General features: G+C 46.0%; 1 protein-coding gene across 20 annotated transcripts in view; it reads left to right on the top strand.

The window, feature by feature from the left end:
* Nucleotides 1–12,205, top strand: part of LOC144770864 (uncharacterized) — a 185,134-nt gene extending 172,929 nt beyond the window's left edge. For all 20 annotated transcript variants that reach the window (XM_078655658.1, XM_078655655.1, XM_078655648.1 and 17 more), the window contains one exon: nucleotides 9,670–12,205. In XM_078655658.1, the coding sequence (XP_078511784.1) occupies nucleotides 9,670–10,406 (737 nt within the window). In that variant the 3' untranslated portion in view covers nucleotides 10,407–12,205. The remainder of the gene's footprint in view (nucleotides 1–9,669) is intronic.
* Nucleotides 12,206–15,085: the final 2,880 nt, after the last annotated feature.

Here is a 15,085-nt window from a genome sequence, read left to right as displayed (position 1 = left end):
ATAAGCTGACCAAAAATATGAATTATCCGTGGCCCTCAGAAGAGAGCTTTGATGCAACTATCCTCGAGTACGCCACCACTTTCCTAGACACCAAATATTCCGGCACCAAGTTACAAAAAAGGAAGGCCACCTCAGATCTCTGGTGTATCTTTAAAGACAATATGCAAGAGCACACTGCTACCCTGCCCACTGCCCCTCCGGCGCCCCCGCCTTATCAGGCCAATGGCATGTATACCGCAATAGCATCCGCCGAAAATAAAGAACTAGACCTACGGTGTACAACTAATAATATGGCAACTGTTGGATACAGTCAACTCCTAAGTGATCTCACTACCGCATCCGAACACCCTCAACATGTCACCGAAGGTAGTACTGCCTCATCAGCACCACCTGGCACCAGCATTGGCCCACCCATACCCGTCACAGTACCAGCCCCAGTCATCCCCCCACCACCACTTATTGCCAGTGCTAGTCCAACACTGCACGCCACAGTGCCAGGACTACCTGGGCAAATAAACGCACAGTTTTCATTACAACTCATTCCTGTCCCACCCGCCGAGGAATATGAAGGTTCAGACAATGAGTCCCTCTCATCAAACAATTCACGCACGCCATCTCATCACTCATCCACTTCGTCTCACCATTCATTCTGCCACTACCCTGATCTCAACAGCCTCCGTAATAACAAGACCTCAATGCTCCGGGAGCAGGAGGCCGCCCCCCAAGACCAGCCACCAGTATTCGGCACAAACACAAACGGTCAATTGCTCACATTCTCGACCATTCAAACACAGCATATGGACAGGGAACCGCAGCAAGCCCCCCCAGCGACCGCTCCATTATGACCAATGGAGAACGACCGCAGACCTTAACAAAAGTCTTGAGTGCAGTCCAACTGAAGATACCAGTACAGACATATTCGGCAAACCAATGTCACCCAACCCCGACACTGATTCTCTACTTCCCGCAATTCAACGTATGTCACTAAAAATAGAACAAATAAATGAAAGAATAGCTGAAACACTTAAAAATGCCGTCCCCGAACAATCAAATGCACAAGCTTCAATAAGCACTCCACAGCTGCACACAGTACAGGCAGTTCCTTGTCGGAATACTGAGGGGAATGAAGACCGGGGCCATCATGCACAACTGGCAGCTCATACCCTGTCCACACCCATACTGAGCGTAGATCCCTTTGGGGACATGGGCAGGAATGAAGAGCTGGGCCACAGCGGCCATCCCCCTTGCCTTCAGACAGCGGCGCCAGAACAAACACATACAACTACCACAACGGCACAGGTCTGCTATACACAACCAGAACGACCGCCACGGAACACTGCACCTGTGGTAGATCCGTTTGGCCCACCGTCCACCACAGCCATGGTAGATTCATCCAGCCATCCACGCGCTACAAATACGACAAACCCATTCTACCAACAACATCAGGAATTCCCAAATTCAGGGGATACATACGGGAGAAGGAGGACTAGGACAACAGAGGTAGAGAATCTCAGAGTATGGGGGAAACACGGACGCCCAGAGGACATCATGTAACTGACACCGCTTCCATGCGCAACACTCGAGCTAAAAAGGGTAATGGCATGTTCCTCAGCAGACCATGTACCCTGAGAGACGATGACCTAACTCCCAACGAAATAGTGACACAAGTTGAAGGTTCAGATTATGCTGTCAACCCTTTCACAGACAATCTGGCAGGCTGGACAGAGTCTTTGGCCCCGCAGATGCTCCCCTGGCCAAGAGAAGGGTCTTTCGAACCTCAGCATATGGCCACAGCAGTAGAATGTATCCTGCAGGGCGCAGGGGATGAGGATTGGGACTATGCCTACATGCGGGCAAGTCCAAAGATTTGGCAGAAATATGCCAGGCTGCATGACCTCACCAGACCAAGAGGCATGGGCTCTGGAATGGCACACCAGATGCCACTCTTATACAAAAGAGCCAAAGATCCCCCAGTTTATAACTGTTGGTCTTACGCGGAGAAGGAAGCCATTAAGAAGAACCTCCCGCCCATCGCGGAGGGTGCTAGCAAATGGATAGTGGCCCTAGAGAAAAATACTACAGGCACCACCCCAGGGATAGGCGACATGAAAAGTTTCCTTATCTCCCTCATGGGAGGGGAAGCAGATGAAATTTTCAAAAGTATCAGTAGAGGGTTAATAACTATGAACAACACCCAGTACGATGGAAAACCATTTGATAAAATACAGGCGGCAGTTTCGGCCAAATTGCAAATAAAGTACCCTGATGTTCCAGACATTGGGTCTCTCATGTCACTGACAATGCAAACAAATGAGGACCCGATTAACTTTATTTCCAGGATGAAAGAAAAATGGCATCAGGAGTTAGGTGACTCTTGGAATGCAACTGGAGGCAACAGCAGGCTTTTTTTTACCACATGGTCAAGAGAGGACTGCCAGAGGAAGTGCAGGAAAAATTAGATGGGGTATTAGCCATGGAGGCAAAACCATGACCTGAGATCCAAGATCACATCATACATTTCTGCAAAAAGAAAATAGAACGGGAAAAAAGTAGGCAGCTGGCTATAGAGAATGCAGCTGCAAAATTGGTACAGCAGAAGCTTAATAAGAAAAAAGATGCCCTAGACACTGTCATGTTGGCTGCACCTGTCAGCCAAATGACAGCAGTTACCACCTTTCCACAGGCCGCTCAAAACACCCTCGCCACCAATACCCAGCCTACTCCGCAACAAGTGCAGCAGCCTGCCATACAATATGTGCAGGCACAGACACAACAACAAACACAGCCAGCCGTACAGTACGTGCAGACCCCACCCCAACAAGCAGTACAGTATGTACAGGCCCAACCACAGCCCACAGTACAGTACGTACAACAACAGCCCGGTACAATACGTCGCACCACAACCTGCCTATGGGAGTGGCCAACAACAGCACTACAACAATGACAGACACAACACTAACAGAAATACAGGCATGCAGGGAAGGGGAAATGGAATGGGACAGCAAAGGGCCCCACTACAGGCAGGGCCGCGCACTGCTATTATTGTCACAAGGCGGGCCATATGCTAAGAGAATGTCGTACTAGACTTCGAGACCAAGGCCAACACATGGGTCCCATCCAACAAGTTCCACAACAATTCCAACAACAACGACAGATGTACTCACAGCAGCCCCAGTTATTGTATGCCTATGTTCAACCTGCCCCACAGCAAATTATGCAACTAGTGCAGCTCCAGATGCAGATGCAAGCCCTCATGCAGCTGCAACAGCAAGTATCCACATACCAAATGATGCCTCAAGCCCAAAACTCATAACAAATGGGGTTGGCTCTAATCAGTAAGGCTGAGCCCAATTAACTGAATAACAAAAAGAAGTGCCAGTACTGACACTCAATTTAAGGCAAATATTTAAAACCAAAATACAGACAACAGTTCAATACTCAGGACTGCTATTAAATAGCTGTTTATTCAAAAATATTTTGATGATGCACGATTTTGGATTGGTGCTCAAGTTCAAAACACATTTATTTAACAACAAAGGACATCAGGACACAAAATAGTGGAAATAAAACCTCATCCATACTAACACTCATTAATCATTAGACATGTCACATTCAAACCGCTCACATTCAAACATTCAAGCTGGATACCTCACACAATCTGGAAGGACAATGAACCAGTTGGTGAAGTAATTGGTCTGCTACAAAATCTAAAGCATTCTATAATGTTCTAAATCATACACTATTGATAATTCGGTTAAATCAAAACGATTTTCATCATAATTTACAACATTAAGTGTATAAACACAAATCAAGGTGCGAAACTAATAAGCACCAAGGTGCAAATAGCAGACCCAAAGGCCTACGCGTTTCGAATCCTTTTGAATATCAGGATTCTCATCAGGGCCAAGTGTCTCTGTAAAAAAGGAAACAGAAGAAACCATGTGTCTAATATCTAAAAACCAAGAGTACTGAAGAGCGCTACTACACCTATACAACACTCCAGCTTACCATTTTTTTTTTATCCAGTAGACAATGTTCCTAAGAATGACCTCCTATACAAGTGAAGAGAAAGAGAAAAGAGAAAGAGAAGAGGAAAGTTTTATGTGTCCTTTTAAACGGGCAGCGTCAAAGAACTGAAAGGTGGAGTAACAACCTCTAAGCACGGTTACCTGTGCAAAAAAATGTGCCGTGCCCTCAGCTTACTGGTACCATTGCTTCAGCTCGCTGGTGTAAGGTAGAAGGATCTAATACAAAAAACAGAGAAGACGAATTGTAGTAGACCGCAAGTAAGGAAGAGGTGTAAAAGGCCAGTAGACCCAGCTTGTTCTTACCGTGCAAGTCCTTGTACCGCAGCACGGATGATTGGAGATTAATAGTCGGTCGGGCGTGGACGGATAAATCGATCCGGGGCACCAAACTGGGGAGCGAAAACATAGCGGGGTTTAGCCAGGTTACTGGTCTAAATCTCAGTCGGTAATAAATACAAGAAAATCGGGTCCAGGACTCAGTGGGAAAATCGGGGAAAATTTACCTTAAATGCCGAAATAGTTGCCGCGTCCTCAATTCCAAACAGCATCGGGAGCACTCAACGCTTTGCGCATCCGCGGGCTCTGCCGATGTTGGGTAATGAAGTCCCGGGTGCGTCTGGCGGTGATTGATGCCCTCGGGAGGCGGGTAAACAAAAACTTACCGAATGGAAGCCCAACCAAGGAAAATGAATGACCAGGGGGATGCTGGGACTGGTAGTTTCATGGCAAGGGCAATCTAGCAAAGTAGTTGGGGGAAAAAAGCATAAATTACATGTACTTCACAGCATAAATCCAGAATTAAGAACAAAGTTGAAACGGCGCCATTAGTTAACCACTGGACTAGACTGAAACATCAAATCAGTGACCTCAAATGGACCGTCATCTCCAAAGTCGAAAGGGACCTACGTGGAGGTGACTTGGACCTAAAATTATCTAAAAGGGAGGCACTTTTGATCGTAAAGTTCGACACGGCTGTGTCAGGCCTCAATGAACTTTCAGAGATTTACAAACTGTAGATATCCACACATTGCAAAAGGCCCCCTTCAATTCCAGCCTTGCACAGCAGGATCACATGTTTCTGCTGTTGTTGTACACTGAGTTGTTCACCTTTTTATTCATTTTAAGTGAACCCCCCCTTTGTCAACCTAGCTCTGTCATAGGTACATGTAATTTCCGTTTTCAGCGTCCCCCTTCACCCAGACAGCCAGTACCTATTGGCTTTCTCGTTCAAAGGGGTGCAAACGACGTACAGAAGATTGGCTCAGGGGTACTGTGAGTCCCCTAGCATCTTTAACAGAGTTGTCAAAGAGGACTTATCAAATTTCCAATGTGACAGCACTCTGCTGCAATATGTCGACGACATTTTGCTCTGCAACACCACAGAACAGCAGTGCAGAACAGACACCATCTCTCTGCTCTCCACCTTAGCTCACAGAGGCTATGAAGTGGACAAAAACAAACTTCAGTACTGCCAAACAGAGGTACACTATCTAGGCCAGGTACTATCAGCATCAGGGAGACGAGTCACACCAGGCAGAGTTGAGGCCATAAGAATCACCCCAGAGACACAAACTGTGAAAGAAATGCAAAAATTCCTTGTACTTGACAATTATGTCCGTCAATGGGTCTTTGACTTCTCCACGATAATTGCCCCCTTGCTGAAGGCAGTCAAAGCAGCCAAGGACAGACGCATTGGACACCTGAAATGACAGCATCCTTTAAGCAGCTCAAAGATGAAATAATGAGCGCACCAGTGTTAGGCACACCTGACTACACAAAAGAATTTTACCTGTTCACCCACTGCAATGGTCAGGTCATGACTGCTGTCCTTACTCAGAAATACCCCAGGGGCAACAAGCCTATTGCCTACTTCAGCGGCATGCTAGACGCAGTCATGAAAGGCCATTACCCCTGCGAACAAGCTCTCGCTGCTGCAGCCTTCGCTGTAGATAAAAGCACCCCCATTGTCATGGGAACCTCACTGACAATGTACACAGAGCACGCTGTCTTTGCTATAATTCAGAAAGCCAAGAAAACATTAACTACATTAAGAGTGTCAGGTTGCGAAGTCATACTGTCATTACACTCTCTGAAAGTCGTCAAATGTCACACTGTCAATCCTGCCACGTTTTTTGCCCATTCCATTGCAACACCAGACGATGACACCCATAACTGTGCCACATACTCTCCAGAGGAGTCAGGAGCAGCAAAAGAGGACCCCCTGCCAGACAGCACTGTATATTTTGTTGATAGATCCTCTACCATTGACCACGAAACAGGGATTAGGTACACAGGAGCCGCAGTGGTCAGGGCCCAACAGCATGAGTCCTCTGATTCCCTAGACATTGTACAGCAAATTGCATTGCCTCCACACTACTCAGCCCAAGCTGCTGAATTAGTGGCACTAATTCCTGCTTTGCACCACGGGGCTGATGACCGCATCACAGTGTATTTAGACTCTGCATATGTCACAACAATGACACACTCAAGCATCCTGCGCTGGAAGAGGCGCGGCTTTCTCAAATCAGATGGAACACCTGTGTGCCACAAACAATTGCTGGAAGACTTAATAGAGACCCTTACACTTCCAACTGAGGTAGCGGTTGTCAAATGTGCAGCGCACACTAATGGACAGGACTTTGTCTCCAGAGGTAACGCTCTGGCAGATTGGGCAGCCAAAGCTGCAGCTTGACCCCCCCCCTTACCTGTGACTACGCCACATTCTCAATACACCCCTATCTTACTTGCCCAAGCTGTAGCTCCAGCAGACCAGACAAGCACACATGAAGATAGTGTGGCCCCAGCACAGCACACAGACATAAACAATGAAACTCTTGACACAAATGCTTCCTACCCTATCGACAACACGCAGCAATATGATTACATTGCCCAACTGCATCTCAGAAATACAAGAAAGTGCACCACAGAAAGAGTTATGGAAGAAGAGGGGAGTACAGCAGGACCCTGCTGATTTTATTTACAGGCAGACCATGAATGAGAAGCCTGTCATGCCACAAGCCTTACTGCAGGTGGCACTGGACCAACTCCACCTTCCCGCACATGTCTCCCGAGATAACCTGTCCACATGTTGCAAGCAGACTGGTTCATTCCCAATGCCCACGAGCTAATACAACTCTTTGTTAATAAATGCCTTATTTGCCAACAGTATTCACCAAACCCAACCCTCAAAACAGTCGCTTCCACCATCCCCAAACCATCTGGCCCCTTCAAAGAACTCCACCTCGACTATGTCGACATGATTGATTGGTGCCAAAATTACCGATATCTCATTATGGTGGTATGCCCATTCTCGCGCTGGATCGAAACTGGACCATGCGTCCACTGCGATGCCAAAGCAGCAGCCACATTCCTACTCCGTGACATCATTTCCCGCTTTGGAATCCCTGACGCCATTAGGACAGACAACGGAAGCCATTTTCCAAATGCCATCTTCTCCTCTCTGACCACAATGCTAGGCATCAGACACAAGCTGACATCGGCTTACCATCCCCAAAGTAACTGCATTTGTGAGCGCCTCAATGGCGTTCTCTAAAACAAAATAAGCGCCACCATTGGTAGAAAATGGCTCTACTACCTCCCACTTGCCCTCTTCTCACTAAGAAACTGCCCAAGCTCGGATCACCACCTCACGGCCCACCAGCTTGTCACCGGATGATCCATAAATGTAGTTGTCCCCTCTACCAGGCCCAAAACTGACAGTGAGTCATCTTCTGAGATTGTTAAAGCAGAGCTTAATGATTTTTTGTGCACACGAACCCGCGCTGCGCAGTTCCTTTCTGCCCAGATATCCAAGAGGAAGGAGAAGAGCTCCATCGATCCAGAACTTCCACCTATTCATCCCGGGACTCTGATCTTCGTCCATCCACTGTACCAGCAGTCACACTCAATCAACAGGAAACAACACAAAGCACACTAGGTCCCAAACTCCCAGAGAGTAACACTACTAACAATACGTGCACCAGTGTGCATCTTGGACTCTCACCCTCCACCCCAGAGGACAGGAATAGTTCATGGGATAGGTCTCCAAACATCACAGAACCACAACAAGTGTCTCGCCGACGCCTTTCCCACCACCACAGAGCCCGCCGATTCGCTATTGCCCCTTACAGAACTAACAGCCTGATTCATGTACAGGCCGTTTTGCGTGTCCCTAATAGCGAATCATAGCGATTCGCTATTGAGGACACGCAAAACGGCATTCATGTAGGAATTGCTAATGAAATAGCGATTCCTACATGTTCTTTATTTGCGAGTAGCAATTTGCTACTCGCAAAAACTCCCCATTCATTCCTATGGGCCAAGAGGCCCATAGGAATGAATGGGGAGTATCCCTTATTTGCGAGTAGCAATTTGCTACTCGCAAATAAGATAGCGATTTTAAGGGTGCCAGGGGTGTCCAAAGGACGCCCTGTAGCACCCCTAAAAGGCACATTTGAACAGGTGTTGCGCACATACATGTCCAAAGGACATGTGTGTGTGCAACATGCAACTTAGAAAAATGCTTTTAAAAGCATTTTTCTGAGTTTTTGCTATTTACCGACAGGTCTGACCTCTCGGTAAATAGCGGCCCCAAAAGTGGAAAATCGCTATTTTTCTTTGTGTCATGAATAGCATTTGAGGAATCTCTATTAGAGATTCCTTAAATGCCATTCCTCGCAAATATGCGAATTCTTACATAGCGATTTTTGCATTTGGGATTGTGAATACCAAATGCAAAAATCGCACTCGCAAAGGGCCAGATTCTCAGAATCTGGCCCTTTTGCGAGCGCTATTGCCTACATGAATCAGGCTGTAAGCTCCTTGTCCCCCGCAAGCCTACAAACAAGAGGACAGGGTCTAAGACATTCCAATATCTTGTAGAGATACAAAGGGGCCTAGGGCCCATTTTAGGCCTACAGCAGTCAATGAGAGATCATTCGGTCCACTCCTCTCTAGTACAGGGACATGACAGCAGTGGGGAAGACGATAGCAAATGAATCATGCTACGTATGCTCATACATCCCTCATGCAGTAGTAGCTGACAGACTAATTTTCCCTAACGAAGTCCCACCTCCAATTGCTATGTGCCTTCTGCACCTGTACCTTTGCCGCACACAAGGACAGACACAGATCAGTAAAGTTGAATTAGATACAGAATTTGTGAATACCACAACATGGGACTATACCCCCATTTTACACAAAGTTATCACAGAGACAGCTGCCTTGACAGAGGCGATAGGAATAATGCTTCGAAGAGGACATGAGAAATTGGACCTTCATGGACCAACCATCCTGGAACAAGGATATTTTTCAGTATCAGTGCCAAAAGCCAGTTGCGATGATTCCCTACCACATAACGACCACACATGTCCATGCCGCGATAGGACGGTGCTGAAATTATCAGCACAGGTGTACACAAAGGGCAAATGAATCCCTGTTTATGGCCTAGTATGTAGAGCAGCCTCCTTAGGTCCCCCTTGGGTTGGAGAAACAGATTATGAGGGAGACGTTGACTGGAAGGTTGATGAGGACTGTGAACTGATATGGGCTCAGGAAAGTGGCAGATATACCTGGGGAGGGGAAGGAATGTCCAAACCTAAAACAGCATTTAAACTAAAGAACCCTTCTCTTTGTTTCATAGGTAACAGCTCCGTATCTGTTGGGCGGAACACAGATTGCAACACAACTATCTTCAATTTTGATATGCAGTTCGGCACCTCCACGTTAATGGACTACTACTGGGCTTGCGGTGAACGCCTCTATCCCCAGCTACCTCCTCAGTGGCTCGGACTGTGCTCTTTGGTGACTCTGCATGAAGTACACCTGGTTGTGCCGGCATCGAATGCTCCCCACATACTGTCGCACCCAATGACAGGTGATGTTACATTCCTCGACCGACACCGGCGAACAGCTGAGTACTTCGCAACAGAGGCCCTTGGTAACGTTCCAGAAGAATTCCGCCTCTTCAACGAGGCCCAGCTTTTCTTCGGAGGGGCAGTTCCAATGTTCCAAACTCAGGCTAATGCTCGCTGGCTGGAAGTGACGTGCTATGAGGTCATGAAGGTCATCAACAGCACTAGGGACAGATTGAATGCAATTAGGGAAGAACTAAACGCCTTAAGACTGATGGTTCTGGAGCATCGCTACTTCCTGGACATTCTAACTGCCAAAGATGGTGGTTTGTGCCATAGAATCGGAAAATCCTGCTGCACGTTCATACCAGGAAACGATGAGGATAACGGATCAATACCAAGGGCCATTGAGGAGTTGACCAACTTGGGAAAAGAAATGACAGAGGAAGGAGGTGCCCCTGCGGACTTTATTCCAACGGACTGGTTCGATTTTGGCTGGATGCCCTCATGCTTACAGCAATACTGAAAATAGTGATACCCATAGTTGGGATTGGGTTGCTTCTGTGTTGCGCCTTTCAGATTGGGAGTCACTGTATTAAAAGATTAAGTACCAAGGCAGTAGGGATGAATTATGCTAGCACAGGGATTTACCATGTAGCAAAGTATGAAGACATGGACAGGATTCCCGGGGATGGGACTGGAGTACAATTAGAAATGAACTAGCTAGCGGCACCAGGCATTCACTATGGCATACCAACTGCTCCTCCACTTCCCCCAGTTAGAGACACACTAAACAAGAATCCTGTAGCAGTCCAATATGAACATCTGCTAAATGAATCGTGTGCAGATTATGCCAAAATACTAGTTAGGCAAATATGAGAAAGAGCCAGGCAACAAGGGCCACTGTAAGACAGCTTTAAGTGTTATGTTAGTCACACGCCATGGATACAACCACTATCTGAAGGGTCACCAAGATACTCAATAAAGAGTATGTTCATAAATGAACAAGAGGAGGGAAATGATGAAGGGTTAAAATCACGCTCTACCATCTGATCACCAAAAAGAGCATCTCTTATCTACCTTGGTAGCATAAAGGTCCTATATGGCCCCACCAGAGAGAATCTGGAAATAGGCTTAGATTCCCACATCTTTTGCCATGTATAATCAGCAAATGAAATCCCACAGAATCCCTGAATTCCGGGTTTATAGACCCAAGCCAAAGGTCAAAAAGACACGCCTTAGGTTAAAAAAATCCACTAGGCCTAAAACAATGTTAAATGTGCGTTTCTGTTACACTGAAAACAACGAGGTAAATTGGGCCACCACGAAGTACAGTAATTTTCCACAGCATCAAGACCAACGCCCACACACTTACACAAACCCAGCTGGTACAAGTTGGCACATCTTGGGACTTTTTACTGAAATATTGTTTTGAAACTTAGCTTGCCGAAATAAAAGCCGCAATGTCTTGCAAATGCTAGCACCTGGCGTAAGTTCCGCTCTCACATACATTTTTAGAAATATGTACGGAACAAGATGATCTTTGTTTATGTTCTGTGGTCAAGCATGGCCGACCAACCGTTAGGACACCTGACCGCCCCCACTGTCCTAGGACAATGCGGTCAAGCCACCTGCGTCAGAAAATACATCAGGACAGTGTCAGTTCTGCAATTTCAGGTATAAAAGATACACCACCACAATCAGAAGGCAGAACTTGCTGTTGTATCCCTTATGAGAGCGAGTTCTCCAGCCGGCCGTTAATCTGATTTGGGACTGACAAAGCCTACTCTATCAGGTGATGACCTCTCAAATAGGATAATATCTTTACTTCTCTTAGAAATCTTGAATTTATCAAGTATTTTTTCATCCACAACCAATTCCATGCATTTTATGATATCTTTGCAGCATTAGATCTTGTAGGGTTACTCTCCCTAGTTAGGTGCTTCAAGGCACTAGGCCTGATAGAAATGTATTCTGTATAACCCAACTAAATTCAATTGTACCTTTTTAAGGATCTTAGCCTCTAATATTTTTCGTTCTTTCCAAAATGCTTACACCTGCAATGATTATGCTCTTCAGGAAAATTGTGTGAGGCGAAGTATTTTCTTGAACAGGTTCTAATGTCTTCTTAAACTTCCATTTTAGTTAAGCCTCATGTATTAGTAGATAGTCACTTCTGCTTGCCTCGCAGCATTTTTAGAAGCAATTGCTGTCTAGCATGTACTCCTGGCAGAGTGAAGCCAGGTTTTCTTAAGAGTGTTCATTAGCAATGCGTTTTATTGAAATACATGTGTTTTGTGTAATAAAAGTGCCACTTCAACATGATTTTTCGTCAGCTCATCTCATTGTTCCTTCTTTCTCAGTGAATTATTGAGACGGTACCCCAACTCACAGTGCACGTGACCATACCCTTAAAGGGGACTCGGGGGGCCTCAAGTTCCCCTTTATCAAAGCCTTTCAGATAACGAGGACAGCAGTGAGTTGGCTGTGGCCTTTTATAGTTTGCCTATGCATAAAATGGCTGCCTGTCACTCCTCGTGAGTAGCAGTCAGTTGGGCTTATTCTGGAGGGAATGCATAATAATAATAATAATAATAACACATGAGTTTCTATAGCGCATGGTTATACCCAGTATGTCCCCGCGCTGCAGCTAGTTACCTGTACCTGGACAGAATCACACAGGATGAAATTCGTACCTCACAGAGGCATTATATGTGGAAGAGCCATGTTTTTAATTTTTTTTCGGAAGATCCCTTCCGATAGTTCAGACCTGAGTGACTGCGGAAGGTCATTCCAGAGTTTCGCAGCCAGCCATCTGAAAGATCTTCCCCCCATCTGCGCTCTTTTGATTACTGGTAGTTCTATCCTTCCTGTTCCCACAGATCTCAGAGGCCTGGAAGGTATGTAAGGGGTCAGTAGATTGTGGAGGTAGCCAGTGCCCTCTCCCTGCAGGATACGATGATTAATGCATAGTGTTTTGAAAACAATTCTCTCCCTAACCGGGAGGCGGTGTAGCGTTGAGAGAGCGTTCTTGGATGGAGCTCTTCTGGGCCACCCCAGAACAAGGCGAGCTGCCGCATTTTGAATGCCTTGCAGTCTTTGAACACCCCTCTTATTTGCCCCAAGGTACAGCGCATTCCTGTAGTCCAGTCGCGATGTCACAAGTGCATGGATCAGTGTTTTTCTGGCGGCTGCAGGGAGCACATCCAGTGTCTTCCGTAAGACCTTCAGTATTCCGAAATATTTTCCGGCAACCACCCTGGTGTGGTGGTCGAATTAAACTTTCGGGTCCAACCATGTCCCCAAGATCCTACCTGTTCCTTGGGAGCGGGGGTGGAGCCCATGGACTGGGGCCACTACCTTTAGGTCCATATAGATGGAGTCCTGCCAACTATTTATTTATTTATTTATTTGCAAACTTTTATATAGCGCGAACAAGATCCTTACAGATATCAGAGTGCTTCACATAAATATGAAATGAGGACAAAAAAAGAAAACTTAACAAGGCAATTTGTGCAAATAGCGAACAGTGCAAGGTAACAAAATGTGATTGGGTGGTCGATTCAGACAATGTAATACAAGGGAGAGATAAACAGTCAACAGTATTTCCACAGTTTATGTTCAAGTGAATTTAGTCAAGACTATAGATTTGACTTCCTTTTTAAAGGATGCAGTGGATGAGATAAGTCTTGTTTCTGGAGGGAGGGCATTCCAGATCCTGGGAGCCATCCCTGAGAAGGAGCGTTTGCATGTTTTTTTCTTGTGGAATCTTTGAGCCTCCTGAAATTGTCAATTTCTGAGCAATGTAACTGGGCGAATTGTGGTGTAAGGCCTTATGAGTAATGCACGCGATTTTCAGGTGTATTCTGGCTTTGTAAGGTAGCCAATTCAGAGATTTTAAGTCAGGAGAGATGTGTGAACGTTTTTTTGATCTAGTGATGAGCCTCGCTGCAGCATTGATAGAGGCTCTTAATGGTGCGGTTGTTGATAGGGGTAGGCAGCAGAGGGCGGCACTTCCATAATCAATCCGAGGGATAACTAGCTCTTGGACTGCAGTCCTAAAGTCGTTGGCTGGGAGGAAGGGTTTCAGCTTCCTCAAGGTATTGATTTGAAAATTAGCTCCCTTCGTTGCATTGCTGATATGTTGTTGCATATTGAGATTGGAGTCGAGGGTTGTACCTAAAGATTTTGCTAAGTCTACAATGGTAGGTTGGACATTGAATGCAGTGAGGTGTTTAAGCCAATCCTGAGCGATGAGGATTTTGGAGGGGGGTGCTATTAAGAGGAATTCTGTTTTTGGAGCATTAAGTTTGAGATGGGTTTCTTCCAGCCATGTCTGTGTGTCCTTAAGTGTTGAGTTGAGAAGTTTGATGTCTTCAGGGGATTGTAGTTTGATGTGAAATTGCACATTAGAGGCATGAAGCAGTGCTGTGAGTGGCTCCATGACTAGATTGAACAGGGTTAGGGATAAGGAGGATCCTTGCGGGACACCTAGTGTTACTGGAACGGGTGTGGACATAGTGTTGTTAATTTTGAATTTCTGAGTACGGTTATGAAGGAAGGAGGTGAACCATTTGAGTACTGTCCCTGAAAGACCCATTCTGATATTCAACAGTTCGAGTAAGTTCTCGTGTTTGACCGTGTCGAATGCTGATGAAAGGTCGAGTAGGATGAGGAGGCAGGTACCGTTTTGGTCACGAATTTGAAGAGCATCATCAATTATGTGTGTCATGGCTGATTCTGTGCTGTGGCCTGCACGGAAGCTGGATTGGTGTCGCTTGAGGAGGTCAAAATGTTCAATGTGTTTTGTCAATTGGCGGTGAACACATTTTTCTAACAATTTAGCTAAGGTAGGGATATTGGAGATAGGGCGATAGTTATTAAGGTCAGTAGGGTCAGCTGTGGGTTTCTTTAGTATGGGCGATACTTGTCCCACTTTGAGGGAGTCCGGTATGCATCCTTGTTGAAGAGACCTATTAATGATTTTGGTCCAGAGCGGGAGAAGCCATGGGATAAAGTCCTTTACAGCGTTTGCAGGTAGAGGGTCCGAGAGGTGATTGGAGGGCTTCAGGGTACTAAGGATTTTGCCTATAGATTTTTCCGTGTAAGTATCAAAGTATCAAAGGATGACCAAGTAGCATTGTTTTTTAGTTTGATGGGTGTTTTGCTGAGGGGGTTGGAGTATAGGCTTAGATCAATGAGGAG

The sequence above is a fragment of the Lissotriton helveticus genome, chromosome 7 (genome assembly GCF_964261635.1).
Source record: "Lissotriton helveticus chromosome 7, aLisHel1.1, whole genome shotgun sequence".
NCBI classification, from domain to species: domain Eukaryota; kingdom Metazoa; phylum Chordata; class Amphibia; order Caudata; family Salamandridae; genus Lissotriton; species Lissotriton helveticus.
This window is presented reverse-complemented; position numbering and strand designations above follow the sequence as displayed.